Raw genomic sequence first — 13,679 nt, 5'->3', positions numbered from 1 at the left:
CCGTTCCAGAGAAATTCATTAAAAAGAACATTATAAAATAGACGAATTTCCGCGATTTTTCTCTCTGCTTAAACAGTTGTGTTTTATGCTAACGCAGGCTACCATGCTTCCTCAAATGATTTACGGGATTAGCTTGTTATTTGACCATGTTCAACCTGACGTGGATATTGTCCTCAAAGTCCTGCATCAAACAAACTTTATACTGAGCAGATTGGACCTTCCGTTCCAGAGAAATTCATTAAAAAGAACATTATAAAATAGACGAATTTTTTTTTTCTCTGCTTAAACTAGTGCAAATTCATACTAAACTGTGTCATAGAATATAACTGGAACACCAAGCAATAAAAAAAAATGCACATTGCACTTTTCATATATTATGTGCTAATGTGAGGGTTCATGAGTGAAGACTGCCTGTCTACCCAAAAGGGGCTGGTGTGAACCTTAGCCAACTTGCCAAGTATCAGCCATTGTTCTTTACTCTTTGAGGCTCTCTCTTGAGTCTCTTCAGGTGTTGGGAGAAATTAACATTCTATTGTCTCAAAACACACTCTGCTGTCTCTGTGCATATATGTAAAGTTCAACAACACCCTTTGTATTATTCTACTGCTGCTTGATGTAAGAGTATATATTTTGTCATTGCAATGGTTTTCTTCACTCTGCTACTCTACAGTCTATAGTCTGGTTTAGTCAGTATTGTTAGAATGGTGTCATGCCATCGACACTAGTTTACTGAATAAGATGGTTGCTTTGATTAGCCTTACAGTTTGCTAAATGATCAGCTCACAACTTGATGTATGACACTGAGTTCCCCTACTTTATCATGAGAATGTCATGATGAATTATAAGATGAGGCATTCATTTATTAAAATTAGATACAAGGTTTTTTGGCCAAAATCGACAACATTTATTGATTTCTAATTTCAATGTTCTCTTCATTTTCAGTGACTGTACCTCCTGATACCTACAACCTGTGTTCAGCACCTCCCTGGTCCGAAGCTGTCTTGTTTCACTGGTAATACTCTCTTACTCTCTTTTCTCTGCTTAAACTAGTGCAAATTCATACTAAACTGTGTCATAGAATGTAACTGGAACACCAAGCAATAAAAAAATGCACATTGCACTTGTGCTTTTCATATATTATGTGCTAATGTGAGGGTTCATGAGTGAAGACTGCCTGTCTACCCAAAAGGGGCTGGTGTGAACCTTAGCCAACTTGCCAAGTATCAGCCATTGTTCTTTACTCTCTGAGGCTCTCTTCAGGTGTTGGGAGAAATTAACATTCTATTGTCTCAAAACACACTGTGCTGTCTCTGTGCATATATGTAAACATTTATTGATTTCTAATTTCAATGTTCTCTTCATTTTCAGTGACTGTACCTCCTGATACCTGTATACAACCTCCTGAAAGACCTTTGTTCAGCACCTCCCTGGTCCGAAGCTGTCTTGTTTCACTGGTAATACTCTCTTAAATGAACAAAATGACTGAATAGGTTCCTAAGTACAGACCGACAGTTGCATGTTTACTGTTGTCTTTGTTTCAGACAAACAACCTGTAGTGGCTCGAGTTGTGTCCAAAAGATCTTTGTATCACATCAAGGCTCATTTCCTTGTGGTGAGTACTGCCTCCCCAATCTTAACTATCAAATGATCTGTGTAGAAAATTCCCCATAGCTTCATTTATTTGCCTTATTTTGTCCAGGCCTATTTTGGGCAACCTCTAGTCATTCTATAGGACCCAGTTTCCAACTTTAGTTCAGGCATCCTGAACTAAAGTGAGGTTGCCCAAAATAGGCCTGTACAAAATAAGGCAAATAAATGAAGCTATTGGGAATTTTCTACAATCTGATTAATATCGTTGTTATTGTTAGTACTTTCATTGGTTATATATTCATAAAATACACACTACTCAATATGGTCACGTTATAGGTGAAACATTTTGTTTGTTGCTGTACATTCCTATAACCACCAATCTACAGCTCACAACTTGATGCATGACACTGAGTTCCCCTACTTCATCATGACAATGTTGTGATGAAGTATGGCATTAATTTATTAAAATTAAATGCAAGGTTTTTTGGCCGAAATCGACGACATTTATTGATTTCTAATTTCAACGTTCTCTTCATTTTCAGTGACTGTTGCTGTGAATGTGGACGTTAAGGTTTGTCATGTAGAACTATCTAGTAGATCCCATGATCAGCGAGTTCACAACAAGATGGCCAGCTCTCTTTAATGTGACTGAGGTTAGTAGGAACTAAGTGCTATGACAGCGTACACAGTATGTGACTTACTTATGAATGCCATATTAATGAAAATTGTCTCATAAAGCGCTGTGTGCTTGTGTGCTTTCAGATTGATGCAGAGTTTAAACGGATCACACACATAACTCTGCAGTCAAGGTTCCTGTCACAGCTGGACATGTACTCTGAAAACCTGCTGAAGCTGTTTGAAAGCGCAACTGGGCAGAAAGGGAAAACACTGAAAGAGATGACGAACATGGACACAGTAAGTTATCTTAATCCATTTAGACAGTAGTTCTCAAACTATTTAATGTCGCGGAGCCCCAGAATTATATTTATTTGGCCGTCGACCCCCATCTGAAAATATGTTGTTCCAGGGACAAGGATTTGAGCTAAAAACGTTCACTCTGAAAGAAACAATTGTAGATCTAAAAGCTCTTAGCGTGGCACTCGGTGCCGCGCTATGAGCTTGTAGATCGGCTATTTTCCAATAGCTAAAGTATAACATATGATTAAAATGATTTAGATTTTAGATTTCTAGCTCAAATCTTTGCTTATGGCAACTGCTTCCCTGGAACATGTTTCTTGACGTTTTCAAAATACATTATACCAAGGTTGATAGGTGTACTGAGTGTGTTTATAGGTGCAAGAATGTATGCAACCATGGGTGTGCTACTGTGTATATGTACACAGAAAAAGAAGGAAGTCTGAACACTGTTTTAAAAGCTCCTTAACAACTTTAATTATCACCTTCTGTGGCCTTCGTCAGGTATAAGCTTTTAAAACGGTGTGCAGACTTCCTCCTCCTTTTTCAGTTTAATTTTTATGTGTCACATCCATGTGTACTTACTTTACTGTAATGGAACTATATTGCTGCTCAGGCAGAAACCTTGTGTCTCCATATTTAAACTTTTATTTTTAAGTGAAGGAACAGCTTTGTCCTGGTGGGACCGTGGGACTACGTTTGGTGGGACTATGTTTAGAGTACCAATAGGGGGTGCTGTTGCACCACTCTCTTCAGACTGGTCTGATTTTTATTACATTTAAACTCTGCTTCATCATATAAAAGTGTCACACAAACAAAATAAACTATCTACAAGCTCATGGCACTATGTGATGCATTGTGAGCTTGTAGGCCTTTTTTTTCTTTTTACAAAAACATGTTAACCTGCAAGCACCGCTTATGTATTTGAGTTTTAAGAGTCTGTTCTGTCCCTTATCTTTCAGGATGACACGGACGAAGGAAGGGACTGCATAATAAAAGGACTCTGCATCTACCTCAACAAGGATCCTGGAGACCTTGTGCAGGAATTCATAGTAAGTGACTGTACAGTGTATACATGCACTGTGTACATCTTTGAAGAACCACTGATGCTTTTTGCCAACACTCAAGCGGCAGTGTTGTTAACTGCTGCCAAGTCAAATGTGATGCTATACATAGTTGTGACTTAACCCATTTAGACATAAGACTGATTACAAAAATGCCTTCTAAATCCTGACCTAGGTTTTCTTAAAAAGCTTCAAATATTTATAATAAAAAAAGTTAAAAAGTTATACAGACTCAAAGCAGATTGCATCTCATTAACCACAGATGGAATTCACAGTTGCAGCTCATTATTGATTATAACTAATAATGCCTTTTTGTGAACACTTAGGATGTGGAGGAGACGATCAGTGATGCTGCCTTGGAGAAGACGACAATAGGGATCATCGTCATCAAACACACCAGTGAGGACAATGTCAGAATTGTCCTTGAGGGAGTCACGGTGGTACAAGACCTGGATAATGTGGCCTTTGCAACGGCCATGTTGTTGGGGCTCATTTATGCGCTGAACCCGAGTTAAATTAATTTGAATTTTAATTAAAATGTTGTTAAAATTAATGTTGTTAATGTTGTTAACATAACTAATGTTGTTATGTAATGCATTGTAATGCATAAATGCACGTACTGTTCCCTGCATTAATACAAATAAACTTTTTTTTTGCATGGATCAAATTGTGTTGGACTAATATGATCACATCATGGAGCTAGAATAATGAATATGACTGAATCATGTTGCCATAATGTATTTGAAACATTTAATAGTAAATTGAATGAAGTTAACTGAATCATGTTGCCCCAACTTGATTGAAACATGTACTAGTACATTGAATGACCTTAAGTAAATCATGTTGACCCAACGTGATTGAAACATGTATAAGTAACACTGTTCAATTGCATTAGGGTAAGTTCATATAGATGTGTTTAACCTAGACAATTGGAGCTAGTGCTGCCAAAGCAAACCATTCATGTGGAACCAATGTCCATATTTCATTCATGTTAAACCAACGTTTTTTTTCTTTCAGTGTACAATGGCAGGGTTTCTCTCTGGTGTAGTAGACAGACAGTCATAGTTACAATGGCTGGGTTTCTCTCTGGTGATGTAGACAGACAGTCATAGGTACAATGGCTGGGTTTCTCTCTGGTGTAGTAGACAGACAGTCATAGTTACAATGGCAGGGTTTCTCTCTGGTGACGTAGACAGACAGTCATAGGTACAATGGCTGGGTTTCTCTCTGGTGATGTAAACAGACAGTCATAGGTACAATGGCAGGGTTTCTCTCTGGTGTAGTAGACAGACAGTCATAGTTACAATGGCTGGGTTTCTCTCTGGTGACGTAGACAGACAGTCATAGGTACAATGGCTGGGTTTCTCTCTGGTGATGTAGACAGACAGTCATAGTTACAATGGCAGGGTTTCTCTCTGGTGACGTAGACAGACAGTCATAGGTACAATGGCTGGGTTTCTCTCTGGTGATGTAAACAGACAGTCATAGGTACAATGGCAGGGTTTCTCTCTGGTGTAGTAGACAGACAGTCATAGTTACAATGGCTGGGTTTCTCTCTGGTGACGTAGACAGACAGTCATAGGTACAATGGCTGGGTTTCTCTCTGGTGATGTAGACAGACAGTCATAGGTACAATGACTAGGTTTCTCTGGTGATGTAGACAGACAGTCATAGGTACAATGGCTGGGTTTCTCTCTGGTGACGTAGACAGACAGTCATAGGTGCAATGGCAGGGTTTCTCTCTGGTGATGTAGACAGACAGTCATAGGTACAATGGCAGGGTTTCTCTCTGGTGTAGTAGACAGAGACAGACATACTGTATAGGCACAATGGCAGGGTTTATCTCTGGTGACGTAGACAGACAGACAGTCATAGGTACAATGGCAGGGTTTCTCTCTGGTGACGTAGACAGACAGTCATAGGTACAATGGCAGGGTTTCTCTCTGGTGACGTAGACAGACAGTCATAGGTACAATGGCAGGGTTTCTCTCTGGTGACGTAGACAGACAGTCATAGGTACAATGGCTGGGTTTCTCTCTGGTGATGTAGACAGACAGTCATAGGTACAATGGCAGGGTTTCTCTCTGGTGACGTAGACAGAGACAGACATACTGTATAGGCACAATGGCAGGGTTTCTCTCTGGTGACGTAGACAGACAGTCATAGGTACAATGGCAGGGTTTCTCTCTGGTGACGTAGACAGACAGTCATAGGTACAATGGCAGCGTTTCTCTCTGGTGACGTAGACAGACAGTCATAGGTACAATGGCAGGGTTTCTCTCTGGTGACGTAGACAGATAGTCATAGGTACAATGGCAGGGTTTCTCTCTGGTGTAGTAGACAGACAGTCATAGGTACAATGGCAGGGTTTCTCTCTGGTGTAGTAGACAGTCATATAGGTACAATGGCAGGGTTTCTCCCTGGTGTGTTTATCTACCCATCATCACCGGGCTGTGTACTGTACGGCCTCTGGCCCCAACACTTCAACATGTTACACATAATGAGCTGCAGCTTTGTTATTAGCGCCCGCGCCGTCTAATTAAAGCCTTCACAAGGGTTGTGTGTGTGCGTGCGTGCGTGCGTGCGTGCGTGCGTGCGTGCGTGTGTGTGTGTGTGTGTGTAGGGGGTGCGGATTAGCATAACCTCAGGAGACAAAGACTCAGAACCAAAGGCAAGACACACAGAACCGTAAATGAAAGCATGAGCGAGTTGAATTAATTGCTGCAACAATGAAGACAGACGTGAGGTACAAACCGACCCCACAGACAACCTCTGCCTCGTCTTAGACTCTGACCGCCACCTTTTATATCGTTGTTGTCCAGCAGAAACCTCTCATCTCCATATTCTAGCCTTTTGTATGTGTTTTTTTTTTCTTCCTGTAAATGAACGCCCGACTTGTTCATACCGCATGCATAAACGCATCAAAGGTAGCACATACACAAGCTATAGGTGGTGAGCTTGTTGACCTGCTATGTTCTGTGAAGCCTGTGAAGGTTTAAGACAAGTGGTTAACAAATAATTGCGACCAAGCACGCAATGGTTAGTGGTGCATTTATATAACCCCTTTTATCCAAGGTGCTTTATGTGCATTATATTCACCCATTCACACACACACACACACACACACACACACACACGCGCACACGCACACACACACACACACACACACATTCAAAACTGTCAGGATGTAGAAGAACATTTTTAGAATCTGATCTCAGGTCAGAATGGGTTAATACAAATCAAATCAGACACCGAGGCGTTTACGTGTGTGTAACATGCGTGTGTGACATGTTTGTGTAACATGTGTGTGTAACGTGTGTGTGTAACATGTGTGTGTAACATGTGTGTGTGTGTGTGTGTGTGTAACGTGTGTGTAACATGTATGTAAAACATGTGTGTAACATGTATGTAAAACATGTGTGTAACATGTATGTAAAACATGTGTGTAACACGTGACGCGTGTCTTGTCTTGTCTTCCAGACACCAAGTCGGTGTGCGTGTTCGGCGGGGCGGAGCATGGCGAGGGAGAGCTCTTCCAATTGGACGCCTGCCGCTTCTGCCGCTGCCAGGGGGGCGTGGCCAACTGTTACCACGCCCAGTGCGCCACCCTGCGCTGCCCGCGGCCCTACACGCCCCCGGGGGAATGCTGCCCCGTGTGCGAGGGTGAGCCGTGTGTGCCAGTCGTGACCAGTGTTGTGTTCGTCGACTAAAACTATAAGACGAAAAATGTTCGTCGACTACCTTTTTTTCACTGACTAAAACTAAATAAAAACGAATCTATGATGACTAAAACTATAAGACTAAATATACTGACAATTTCGTCCACAAATAAAAACTAGGCTAAAATGTTAGGAAGGAACTAGTGGACAAGAGATCCAGTTTTATGCTGGGTTGAATGCTGAAAATAGCAGATCTACAATCTTGCGAGATTTACAATCTTGCGAGATTGTAGATCTGCTTTGTGTGCTTTGTCCAAAACTGTTTAAATATTCTTAAAATTGCCGACCTGGAAGCTCACAGCACAAATCGTTGTGAGCTTGTATAGCTATTTTCTCTATACTTTTGTACGAGGAAGTATAGCTGCATTCATTTACGAAACGAAACATAATAACACGTCGAGTTGAAATGCACAGATACAAGGTTTCTGCCCCTGCACAGCTATCTCGTCCTCACTTGAGAGAGTAATAACGTACATTTGTAGACACATTCACCGGCAGGAAAGAAACAAGTTACAAAATGGAGACTCGGGGGGTCAGAAATGATGATTATGGGCCTCTTCCCGAGCCCATCGCGGGTCCTTTGCAGAGGCACGGAGGTTGACGGGCCTCCCCTCCCGTTTGGGAAATTGCAGTATTTAGTCACACTAGGTGACGTGATGACACACACAGCACCATGCTGGACTGAAGGCTTATCATTCTGGGCGGGAGCAGGAAGTTAAGGCGCTTTTACTCAACCACGAAAAGAATGGAGTAGGTGGAAAGAAAAAGACAATTCTGCAGCGTCATTGCTAGAACTCTGCACACAAGAAAGAATTAAACATTGTAAAAACAATGTACAGTACCATCTAAATAGCATCCTGTACATTGGAACTTTAGCATGGCAGGTAAACAATGAACATATATACTATAGTGTCTGTCTAAAAAACATTCTATCCAAATTACATTTTAATTCTTTCTCCGCGAACATTTTCGTACCCCCCAGCGTTATGCTTTACACCATGAATGAAGGGGCTATAGGCCGAGAATCGGCTTTTAGCATTGGTCCGGTTGCTATAGGCAACGCCTCCGTCACCCCCAGCTATATGAGATCTTCCACACGGCATAGACTTCTGTTCAAAGTAGGATTAATTGATTGATTGAAAATTATATTTTCAAAAGGATAAAGTCACAAGAAAGCCGTTAGGCTTGTTTCCGTTGTGGTCCTCTTGGGGAAAGGGGAAGGGGAGCAACAGACAATAACAGACAATAACGGTACAATACAGACAAAAACGGGAGGCAAAAAACAAACGTAAAACAAAAACAGGACAAAATTCATGAAAAATGACCAATAAAACTTGGATTTCTTTTCTTTTTTTTCCCTTATTTTTTATTTTTATTTGTGCCATTTATCTATTCTACACTATAAAAGTCAGTATACAAAAAAAAAAAAATTGGACATGTTTTCGGCCAAACCAATCTTTTTAACGTGGATTTAAAAAAAAGTCCAAAGGAACCGATCACCTCGATCGATCCTGCATGGAAGGCAAGCCATTCCACTGAACTGCATGCCGAGTACATGGATGATGTTTTAATAGGATCCAAGTCCGTTGTCTTGACAGCCCCCCCTCTCTCCTCCCACCCCCCCTCCTCGCACACACACAGACCCGCTGTACCCGGCGCTGAGCGCGGCGGCGGCCGGCTGCTACGTCAGCGGGCACATCGTGGCGCACGGCGAGCACTGGCGCGAGGACGACTGCACCTTCTGCCAGTGTGTGTCCGGGGAGCGCCGCTGTGTCGCGGCCGCCTGCGCCCACAACTGCCTGAACCCCGTCAAGGTGCCCGGAGAGTGCTGCCCCGTGTGTGAAGGTAAGGCAACGCACGCACGCACACAGACACACACACACACACGCACACAGACACACACACGCACACAACACACACAGACACACACACGCACACAACACACAGACACAGACACACACACAACACACAGAGACACACACACACACAGAGACAAGTCATCGTCATCATTTTTCGACCGCGAGATCGAGATCATGGATTTCTCACAAACAGACTTTCCCGGTCCTTCGTTGCCGTCCCCATGCAGTTCCTGCTTATACTGATGCCTGTGTGTCCCTACTATAGCGACGACATCAGGGGGAAAACGACAGTTTTCTATACCTCTGGTCTGCTTTAAGGCAGGGTTTTAAGGGAAGCAGTATAGCTCTGTAGCAGTGGCCGGCAAAAGGTGTTCTTCGGGATCGGAACTAGTGAAGAAACACGGGGAAGGTTGCCGTATATTAGATTGGTCGAGGGGTGGCTCTTCCAAGACAGATTCTGCGCTCTCACTATAGAAGGCGAGTGTAAGTGCCATCCAGCCGTTTCTTCTCTAGTTTCTTTGAAAGTGTCCATGTCTCGGAGCCATAGAGTAGAATCGGCTCAACGGTCGTCCAACGGTCGTCGGCACACACACACACACACACACACACACACACACACACACACACACACACACACACACACACCATTATAATGTTCTCATTTTGATCATAACAAGTTATCCAGGTTTTCTCCAGACTAATGTATTATGACTCACAGTCCAACTATAGTACTAGTGGTTCTCAAATGTTTCGTTTGCAAGGACCCCCTGTAACTCTGAGGGTGTTCAGATGGGTCCGTTTGGTTCCCTGTGAACACTCATGGGACCCCCTTTTCCACCGGTTGGTTCCCAATGGGCACCGGTTCAGTTCTTTTCCACCGGTTGGTTCCCAATGGGCACCGGTTCAGTTCTTTTCCACCGGTTGGTTCCCAATGGGCACCGGTTCAGTTCTTTTCCACCGGTTGGTTCCCATTGGGCACCGGTTCAGTTCTTTTCCACCGGTTGGTTCCCATTGGGCACCGGTTCAGTTCTTTTCCACCGGTTGGTTCCCAATGGGCACCGGTTCAGTTCTTTTCCACCGGTTGGTTCCCAATGGGCACCGGTTCAGTTATTTTCCACCGGTTGGTTCCCAATGGGCACCGGTTCAGTTCTTTTCCACCGGTTGGTTCCCATTGGGCACCGGTTCAGTTCTTTTTCACCGGTTGGTTCCCAATGGGCACCGGTTCAGTTCTTTTCCACCGGTTGGTTCCCATTGGGCACCGGTTCAGTTCTTTTTCACCGGTTTGTTCCCAATGGGCACCGGTTCTCAGTCCATGAGCCAGAGCTCCAGAATCGGTGGGAAAAACTAGACCTATATTAAATTGTTTACAGGATCAATACAAGTAAATTAATACATGATAACCCTTCCACAGTAGTAGCTTTTTCATATTTTCGATTATTTTGCATATTTTCCTACATAATGCCTCATTTGCATATTTAAAAATGTTAAATTTGTAATACAATAAATCATTGTCTTCGTGTAAGTACTCAATTGGGGAAGTTTCATGGTGATAACAATTTAATATAGCTATGGTTTTGCCTACTCAATTCATAATTAAAGTTCCAATTTTAGAGCTCTGGCTCATGGACTAAGAACCAAAAAGAACTGAACCGGTTCCCAACTATATTATGTCTAGCTTGGAGCGTCTCACCAGCCAAACACAGGCCTCCAATCTGCCTTTGCAATGCTTATTGCCCCAGGCACATCAATGCTTATTGCCCCAGGCACATCAATGCTTATTGCCCCAGGCACATCAATGCTTATTGCCCCAGGCAGATCAATGCATATTTACCCAGGCAGATCAATGCTTATTGCCCCAGGCACATCAATGCTTATTGCCCCAGGCACATCAATGCTTATTGCCCCAGGCACATCAATGCTTATTGCCCCAGGCAGATCAATGCATATTTACCCAGGCAGATCAATGCTTATTGCCCCAGGCAGATCAATGCATATTGCCCCAGGCAGATCAATGCTTATTGCCCCAGGCAGATCAATGCTTATTGCCCCAGGCAGATCAATGCTTATTGCCCCAGGCAGATCAATGCTTATTGCCCCAGGCAGATCAATGCTTATTGCCCCAGGCAGATCAATGCTTATTGCCCCAGGCAGATCAATGCTTATTGCCCCAGGCAGATCAATGCATATTTACCCAGGCAGATCAATGCTTATTGCCCCAGGCAGATCATAAATTTGCCCCAGATGTGTCCTCACAATGTCTATTATCACATTCTACCATCTGGTCCTCACAAGTATAGAAATACAAGTGTGTGTGTACGCACGCACACATACATTACATACTGCACACACACACACACACACACACACACACACACACACACACACACACACACACACACACACACACACACACACACACACACACACACACACTTAAATTAATGCAGAGGTTTGTGAAAGGCAGGAAACCGTTTAGCATGTGAAGCGCCTTTGCCTGTGTGTGTGTGTGTGTGTGTGTGTGTGTGTGTGTGTGTGTGTGTGTGTGTGTGTGTGTGTGTGTGTGTGTGTGTGTGTGTGTGTGTGTGTGTGTGTGTGTGTGTGTGTGTGTGTGTGTGTGTGTGTGTGTGCGCGCCCACGTCACCCACACAAACATACAGATATGCGTTTCACAGACACAAAGAAACATGTTAATGTAACCAGGAGACTACTGGCCTATTTATGACTGTGATATTGCGCACACACACACGCACGCACAGTACATACATAGGCAAGTCTGCAAAGTGCATAGACACACAAACAAGCGCATGCACGCACGCACGCACACAGAGGGGAGGAAGTGCAGAGCCATGCAAGTTTTCCGCTCCACAGCCTTTACATTTGTTCAGGGGGAGGCAGGGTGGTGTTCTCTGTACTCTGTTCAGGGGGGAGGCAGGGTGGTGTTAATAAAATAAGTGTTAATAAATCGAGATCAGCTGCTCTCACGGGAGTGAAAACAGAATCTCTGCCTCCGGGCTTTCCAGCCTGGCGGAGATAACTGCAGTGGTTGACGTCAAAGATGTTCAGTTATTTTAGGAAGATAACAGCAGTGGTTGATGTCAAAGATGTTCAGTTCTTTTAGGACGATAACTGCAGTGGTTGATGTCAAAGATGTTCAGTTATTTTAGGACGATATCTACAGTGGTTGATGTCAAAGATATTCAGTTCTTTTAGGATGATAACTGCAGTGGTTGATGTCAAAGATGTTCAGTTCTTTTAGGACGATAACTGCAGTGGTTGATGTCAAAGATGTTCAGTTATTTTAGGACGATGACTGCAGTGGTTGATGTCAAAGATGTTCAGTTCTTTTAGGACGATAACTGCAGTGGTTGATGTCAAAGATGTTCAGTTCTTTTAGGACGATAACTGCAGTGGTTGATGTCAAAGATGTTCAGTTATTTTAGGAAGATAACTGCAGTGGTTGATGTAAAAGATGTTCAGTTATTTTAGGAAGATAACTGCAGTGGTTCACGTCAAAGATGTTCAGTTCTTTTAGGAAGATAACTGCAGTGGTTGAGGTCAAAGATGTTCAGTTCTTTTAGGAAGATAACTGCAGTGGTTGGTGTCAAAGATGTTCAGTTATTTTAGGAATATATCTACAGTGGTTGATGTCAAAGATCTTCAGTTCTTTTAGGAAGATAACTGAACAAAGATGTTCAGTTCTTTTAGGACGATAACTGTAGTGGTTGATGTCAAAGATGTTCAGTTATTTTAGGAAGATATCTACAGTGGTTGATGTCAAAGATGTTCAGTTCTTTTAGGACGATAACTGCAGTGGTTGACGTCAAAGATGTTCAGTTCTTTTAGGACGATAACTGCAGTGGTTGATGTCAAAGATGTTCAGTTATTTTAGGAAGATGACTGCAGTGGTTGATGTCAAAGATGTTCAGTTCTTTGAGGACGATAAATGCAGTGGTTGATGTCAAAGATGTTCAGTTATTTTAGGAAGATCTGCCATCACAACAATCTGTGCCACTACTGCAGGTGGAAACCTCACCAAAACGGTTACTTTTCAGGATTGAAATTCAAAAGCAGATCGACAAGCTTGCGGATCGGCTACCTTTGATGCTTTTGCGTGGCGCTGTAGTATGATCAAATAAAGGGGTATTAATTCACGGAAAAAGGCAGCCTTGACTGCAGGTCTTGCGGACGTCTCCCATGTTTACTGCAGTGCTTCTGGAAAGGGTCGATAACAACGGCCCTGCCTTTCTTTCTGAAAACAGTCACTTTAGTGCCAGAATGTTGGGAGCATTGTGTGGCTTGTGAATAATGGGTTCAACATTTAGTTCAGTGACCATGGAGCTAAAGAATGATTCAGAAAGCTGTCCGTGTTTCACGTTCGCTAGCCTCCGACTGGACTCCAAAAGTCAAGGATGACGGCTTTAAGCCGGATTCTTTTTCTTCTTCGTTTTTGTTTGCTTCTTCTTCTTCTTTTTTTCCTTTTCTTCTTTTTAAATAAAAGCTTTGGTGGTCTTGGAAAGGCGGTATACGGTTTC

General features: G+C 42.9%; 1 protein-coding gene across 1 annotated transcript in view; it reads left to right on the top strand.

Annotated features, from left to right (window-relative positions):
- Positions 1-13,679, top strand: part of LOC308329987 (cysteine-rich motor neuron 1 protein-like) — a 171,929-nt gene that overhangs the window by 133,043 nt on the left and 25,207 nt on the right. The window contains exons 6-7 of the mRNA XM_080784573.1: positions 7,050-7,232; positions 8,930-9,133. Coding sequence (XP_080640699.1) covers positions 7,050-7,232; positions 8,930-9,133 — 387 coding nt within the window. The remainder of the gene's footprint in view (positions 1-7,049; positions 7,233-8,929; positions 9,134-13,679) is intronic.

This window comes from Protomyctophum bolini (assembly GCF_963924005.1).
Source record: "Protomyctophum bolini genome assembly, chromosome: 15".
NCBI lineage: Eukaryota > Metazoa > Chordata > Actinopteri > Myctophiformes > Myctophidae > Protomyctophum > Protomyctophum bolini.
Note: the sequence above shows the minus strand (reverse complement) of the source record. Positions and strands in the feature narration are given on the sequence as shown.